Raw genomic sequence first — 7,167 nt, 5'->3', positions numbered from 1 at the left:
CCGCCGGGCCCTAGTGCCGCCGTGGCCGCGGCGTGGGGCGCGGCCCCCGCAGCGCCGTGAACCCTCTGTGAGCCCTCCTGCGCGGCCTCGGAGCGGCGGAGCCTGAGCGTAGCACGGCGCTGCTCCCTCGCCCCGCGTGGCCACTCCACGCAGAACTGCCAAGTCCCCACTGMAGCCCCCATTCCCTCGCAGCCCACGTGTAGCCTCAGACACAGTCCCCAGCACAGCCCSCAGTGCCTCCATACGGCCCCAGCCCCTCCATACAGCCCCCGGGCCTGTGTACAGCCTTCAGCCCCCATCCACATGCCCCCTGCAGCCACAGCAGGGGCAGGGAGGGCTTGGCAGGGTGACCTGAGCCACCTCATGCCCCACAGCTGGAGCCACAGTGCAAGGGACAGGAGTGGGGCATGGGACAGGATCCCATGCACCTGTGCTTGTACCCATCCAGGGCAGGGAAGAGCAGGGCCTGCCACACCACARGGCTTAGACGAGGGGATATCGCCAGGCCCAGGGCTGTGGAGTGCTGGAGAGAGGCCATCCAAGCTCCTGGACTACAAAGCATGGTGAGGAAACCTGGCCAACATCAGGAAAATGCTTCACACAAATGAAGCTGAAGTGCCCATGTCTGGAGGTATGACCTGATGGTTGCTGCTCCATCCTGGGGTTCATCACTCTGCAAGCACGCTCTCCTGCTGCGCTGCTTGCAGGCTTTACTGTCCCACCTTGTCAACCCGCTCCCTTTCTGTTTTCCCTTCTGCTGCAGGTCTGAGCTCATCTTAACCCACCTGTAGGAAACGGGGCACTGTTTTCCTTCAAAGGGAACTACAGCTGCACAGACACGCTGTCACTGTGTGTTTTACAGTGCACTGGACCAGCAGTACCCCTCGACCACTACAGTGCCCCTGGACCAGCAGTGCCAGCAACCTGCATCCACACTGCTCGGAGCTAGMCTAACATACCATTACGCCTAAGTCTGTCCAGGGCTCTCTGTTGCATCTCCATGACTTTAAGACACTACTGTACTTTTATGCCAAATTCAAAGTGTTTGAGACAATGTGAGGGCTGTATTACAGCTCCACAGCAGCATTCTGCTGTTGGCATCAGCAGTGTGTGTGGCATCCCCAGGCCACAGCCTGGTGGCACCTAGAGGCCCATGGCTGCCTGGGCTAGTGGCTGAGGAGGTCAAACTTTGGGCTGTCTGCATCCACACTGGAGCCATTCCCACTGCTGACCTCTCCCTGGTAGCTGATTCTTCAGSCTTGAAAGCTGTGCTGGTCCAAGGGAGCCATGGGTGGGTTGTCCTGCTACTGGTGCCTTGGGCATGCTTTTAGCTGTGGGCTTAGAAACAGTGCTGTTGTATTACCAGTTGCATACAGCGGACACTTAYATCAGACTTCGGTCTGTGTAACAAACCAAAAGCAGGTGACCCTGTGCCTAGAGGAAGAATATTGAATGCCTGACTTGAAATTGTTTTTGAATCCTGCTGCAGACAGGACTCCTGTTCTCAGCAGTCTATGGTGACATCTACTTCCAGCTCCCTCTTGGTGACATAGGGCCAAACACAGAGTTGAGGACTTATCCCCAGCAGCACTGCAGCAAAAATATCYTGGGTGGGAGCCTCTAGCCTACTATGAGCAATACCCTAGCTTGTGGGAGCRGGGCTGGTGGGAGCAGAACGCAAGTCATACAGCTCCCAGCACAGCCAAATTCCCACCTTCCAGGGCACTCCTACTGAGATACCACTCTAATCTAGCTGGGAATGGCACTGCAGGGGCTGCTATGGGGTGTGGGTATTTCCCACTTTCTGCTGACACTCTCCCTTGAGAGCCAAGGTAGACATGGCTGGGTAGAACTCGTCCAACTTGGTGAYGGCTTTTGCTAACAGCTGGTTTATTAGAACTGCAGAGGAGGAGGCMCATGTGGGCAGACCCATGGTGGATTCAAGGAGCAGCCTAGAGTAGCAAGGGGCATACAGTCCTCCAGGACCAGCACTAGTTCTTGCCACACGGGAAACTGGTGCTGATTTTCCTGCAGTAGCAAAAAGCATTGAAAAAGCGGCAGTAGCAGGTGGCGCAGGGGTCACAGCAGGGGATCTGATGCCCAAGACAGGACTCCAGGAGGCGGACGCACCGGCGAGGGGAGCGCTCTTCTCGGCTTGAAGCTTGCAGTGCAGTGGATAACACCTGACAGAGAAAGGAGTTGGGAAATTGTTTAATCCTGGATGGTCATACCAGCAATAAAGAGCTGTTTGGAAGAGAGTGGGGATGTCCCTTGGCTCACTCCATGACTGTGCATGGAAGGATGTTCTACCTCGGCTTTGTGTTTGTTGCCTTTGCCTCAGTCCTGCTTCCTTATAGTGTGTAGCCACCTAATCCGGRGAAAGAGGTGCACAGGCAGAACGAACTTCTGCTACCAACACATCATTATTAACTGGGAACAGATAGGGAAGGGCATTTCTGAGGCTAGAGATGCTGATCCTGAGACTTTTTCATCCTGCTTATCTGAAGGAAGCTGTGAGAGAGACAGAGGGACAAAGAAAGTCGACAGGAGACCACAGCTCCAATACACCACCTAGAAAGTTGTTGCGTGCTTTGGAACTGAGCCTAACTTAGTTGAAAGTGAGCCTGGGCTTGTAGTCAAAAAAGTAATCCTTAGACCTAGAACTCTAACTGAAAGGTGCTGCCTCTAGCATGGGAGTAACCTGGCCAACTCTGGTAATAAATACATTGACACAGAGCACACSCTCTCCAGGCACAGAAAGCCCCAGGCGGGTTCTGATGTCTAGTCCAGTCCACATGGCCTAAAGAATSCAAGGCACTTCTGTGTAAAAACAAATGAGATTTGCCAGGACTCAGAATATCCGACTTCATACCCCCAACCTGCACTTGAGGCTCAGAGTGAGAATGGCTCTGAAGCTGTTCAGGTGGCAGAASTGGAGATTTTGGCAGCTAGTGTGGGTACAGCCAGGCACTGCAGCATGAGCCAGCGGCATGTATGTCTGACAAAATGTACTGCGGCTGCCAGCCTGCTGCTGCGAATGTCAGGGCCATCCATCATGGTCAACTCCAGGCTCAAAGCAACATGTTAGAACCCCCTGGGGTAGCTCATCCCTCATTTGGGGCTCTCTTCAGATGTCACTAGCTCTTCCACCACATTTCAGGGCCTTTATAATTATGGAATAGAAGTTTATTTTAAAACACAACCTAAACACTGAGGAAGTGAAGGGGGCAGGTAGAACAGAAACACCAGAGAGAGAGAGAGAGAGACAGACAAGAAGTGGAACAGGTGGGCAAGCTGGTGGCCTACAGAGGCTTCCTGCGCTATAGTTCAGATATATGTACTGGGCCAAAGAAGGGTGTGCTCAGGCCACGCTGGAGCTTAGTAGCAACCACGGAGCTTGTGGCTGTGGGCAGTTTGAGCTTGTCTCAATTTTGGCTGCTGTCCAAAAGTGAGACAGGTCCCTCTGTTGTACTAGTGCTGGCACTTGTTACATCTATTTCAGTGCATCCAGCTGGCAGAAAGCTAATCTGGGACCTGAAGGAGATTGATTTCTACAACTTAATGCGCTGGAAGAGCTCAGTGAAGGGTCCAGTGAGCCCTGAGGGATGGTGGGGATTTGTTAGGGCCTGACCCATAACAGCCACAGCTTGCTCCAGCCTCAAGGGAAGGCACTCAAGGCCCCTTCCAAAATTCATTGTGTTCAGAATCTCGGTTCAGAATTTCCTATATTTTAATTCAGCTGAACACTTCCAGAGTCCTTTTTTTCCATACAAAATACTATGTTCTTTCCAAAGTCTTTTAGTTATCTGTCCTTAGAGTAACAATCTTTTCAATCTCTCGTCATGGGAGTTGCCTCAGGACATGCATCACTCTAGTGGCCCATCAGTGAATCCATCAAGTCTCCATCTCCTGAGAGGAAGTTCAGTCTTGCACATCCCCCCATAGGAGCCTGGGCTGTTTATCTTGTACACAAACGTGAGAGAGTTCTTGATATTTTCTGTCTGCTCTGTTGGGCAGGACCCAAGGAGACAATTCCAGTCTGCTTTTATAGTATGAGATACTATTTGGCCCCTCCAAGGTAAAGGAGGAAGTCAGTGTTTTCCTCCAAATACTTGACAATTATTAATAGTGAATTCATTACTCCCATCTCCCTTGGCTGGAAACATTTGTTTCATACTCCTCAGAGTCCTCTCCAATTTTGACTCAACAATTGGTTTGGCTGGACAAATTTAAAAATAACATATTTCATGCCCACAGGTCATTACTGAAATGTTTGGTGGAGAAGATTCAGTTTCCTTAATTTCTAGGAAATTAAGTGGAGAATAGTTGCCTGGCTTCAAAACCTTCCTCATTTCCAGCCAGCTCTCCTGCCTGGTCCCTGCAGCAATGTTCCTGGTAGGCCAGCACAAGGCCATCAGCTGTCTAGGCCTCTTTCCTTCCAATTTACCAGCATTTCTACAATCCTCAGAGGACATCAAATGTAGGCTCCCTTCTCAAGTATCTGTCTGGTATGGCGTTCCAAACCAGCCCTGGCTCCAGGCATGGAGAAGTCTGATGCAGCTTGCAGCATCCCTGATCTTTGGAATCATAGAATTGGTAAGGTTGGAAGGGACCTCTGGAGTCCAACCGGCAAACAAGTGGCCTGTACGGGGATCGAACCCTCAACCTTGGCATTATTGGCACCACACTCTAACAGAGCTAAACCTAACCCTTTAGAAAGCACCATAAATTTGTAGTATGTTACCTCTGGTTCCAGCACACCACTTTTCTGCACAAGGTTTCCATCAGCTTCCTGGACCTCCAGGGCCATCTGATCAAACTCAGGCATGGGAAGAGCTCCTGTTAAATACAGAGAGAGGCTGGAAAAAGTGTGCATGCAGGCCGCTGGCTGAGCATATTCTCCTCTGACTCTGCTCACTGTGGTCCAGCGGAACTTGGGCACAGATAATAAATTGTCAAAGATGTAACTTTATAGTGCTGCACCTCAGAGGGGAAAAGCTGGCCTGAGTTGTGGTTATGATGGTCATATTTCTGGGCAGAAAATTGCTCCCTTCCCTCTCCTGTGCAATATGATGGGTCAGGTACCACTGTACAGGGCTTTCTGCAGGTCCCTGTTCACAAACAAGAGGACTCATTGCAGGGGAGTCTGCAGGTGTGCTGGGGTACCTGAGGAAAAGAGCTGGCTCCAGRCAGGGCTTGGAGTCCTTGAGAGGGAAGGATCCTTGGCCAAGATCCCAGAGAAGGGGGCACTGCTGTGTCGTCCAAACACGGAACAAAGACCCTATTCCCCAATGTCTGAAATGGCTGCCAGGGCAGTGTTAGCATGGAGGCTGYTCTCACTAGGCAGTGATAGGAGGGGCTGCATTGCTCTAAAGGGATCTCCTGCATTCAGTCCTGGGATCAAGATTCCCTTGTTCTATTTCTGGGCCCCTTGCCACACTAGCAAGTAGCTGGTGGCCAGACAGTGGGCAGGGTGGTGGCCCACAGGACTCACCCACTGGCTCCACAGACACCTCCTTGACTTTACGCAGCAGGTTGGAGTACTGGGCTCTGTCTGCCCCATCCAGACCAGCACTCATCTTCTGCAGGTGGTTGTGGCTGAGGTCCRAGGTAAGGATGGCCTGTATTCCCTGCAGCAACCCATAGCACAGCAGCAGCACGTTCAGCATGGTCCTGGGGCAATCTGCACAGCAGGATCACAGTGAGGGTCAGTCCTGGTCTGCTCCCTCCCCCCAAAAACAAACAAACAAACAAACAAACAAACAAACAAACAAACAAAAAACCCTCCAGAACCCTGCTATTACTGTGAGAGCAGTGCATGCTTGAGAAATGCATGTGCCAGCCCTGCTGGCAAAGGATAACCTCTGCTAGCACTCCCACAACACAGGGGTCTTTGCTTGGGTCCATTGACATCACACGGAGTGGATCAAAAGCCAGCACTGAGAGTGATGTCCTCCTCCCACAGACAGTTTGGACTAAGTAGGGACAGGTGCCAAGACTTGCTGTGGCTTTGCTCTCTGCCATGCCTTTTTGTCAAGACAAGTTTTTCCCTGCTCCATCCTTCTTGCAGCACCTGGGCTGTGGTCTCCAGCCCCTTGACAATGTGGACTTGTGTTACCACTGCTTTCCTCAAAGCTGGGCTACTGTTCATATCGCCCACTGGCCTGACCAAGGACAGTAGGTTTCCTGCTCAGGTTTTTGGTCACTGGTCATGTTCAGATATGTCAGATGAAAGGAGAGGAGGATGCTGGCCAAGACAACCAAAGACACCTGTCCTTCTCCCACCCGAGTCAGTCAAGGAGACAGGGCTGTCCCTTCATTCCACTCAACAAGGTCAGCTGGATGCCTACATTTTCCCAGCTCAGACTCTGGGCCTGCATCCTCCATGATACATCCCAGCCATGCATTGCCTTCAGGAGATGCTGTTTCTATTACAATTTCTGCCAGTGGTAGCACAGGGAGGACCTCAGGCTCAACCATCTCTTCCTCTTCAGCTGGAAGCACAGGAAGCTCTCTGTGTCCAACACCCTGACAAGGGTCAAAGCTCCTGGTTCTCGGTCCAATCCAAGCAAGGTATTTGACTTCAAAAGCAAAAAGCAACCAGGAAAAGGATGTGTGATCGTCTCCCACCCACCAAATCCTACTGCTGGGACAGCAACTGCAGGGCCTCAACCGATCTCAGTCACAGAATACTGATAGCTTGGTATGGCCCTTCACACTCTCTAGGTTGTGAACTACCCATAAGTTCTGAGAAGGCAGGAGCAGAAATGGCACCAACAGACATTGGCCCAAGATGCTTGGGCTCTTAACTGCAATTTAATTGTCTGTCTTGTCATTCTTCTCTGCTCTGGTGCTGCTTGAGCTATATAACTTTGTGAAGTCTGATGCTCTGTTTTGCAGTACAGGACTTCAGGCAAGAAGGTCAGAAGCTCCCCAAAGCTAGCTGTGGGAAGCACTGAAAGCTCCACCTCTCCCTGTCAGTTTCCCTCGTTGGGCATTCTGTGCTTCCTCCCCAGGACCTTATGATGTCTCCTGGCAGAGACTGGCAGAATGTTGCATTTGCTGTGAATCTTCTTTGGGGGCAAATCTCTGTCTTAAGGAGCCGTACAGAGAGGATGGGGTCCTTTCAGACAGCCTGCTGGGGTTCTCTCCTTTCTTCCCTGCTCC

At 51.6% G+C, this 7,167-nt stretch overlaps 1 protein-coding gene across 1 annotated transcript; it reads right to left on the bottom strand.

Annotated features, from left to right (window-relative positions):
• Window positions 1-1,991: 1,991 nt before the first annotated feature.
• Window positions 1,992-5,669, bottom strand: AGRP (agouti related neuropeptide). The gene is made up of 3 exons (XM_085314518.1): window positions 5,495-5,669; window positions 4,745-4,839; window positions 1,992-2,183 (listed from the first exon to the last, which is right to left on the bottom strand). Exons 1-3 carry the CDS (start codon window positions 5,667-5,669, stop codon window positions 1,992-1,994), a joined length of 462 nt encoding a protein of 153 aa, XP_085170644.1.
• Window positions 5,670-7,167: the final 1,498 nt, after the last annotated feature.

Source organism: Rhea americana, unplaced genomic scaffold (genome assembly GCF_003343005.1).
Source record: "Rhea americana isolate MKP2758 unplaced genomic scaffold, rheAme1 scaffold_406, whole genome shotgun sequence".
Taxonomy (NCBI): domain Eukaryota; kingdom Metazoa; phylum Chordata; class Aves; order Rheiformes; family Rheidae; genus Rhea; species Rhea americana.
Note: the sequence above shows the minus strand (reverse complement) of the source record. Positions and strands in the feature narration are given on the sequence as shown.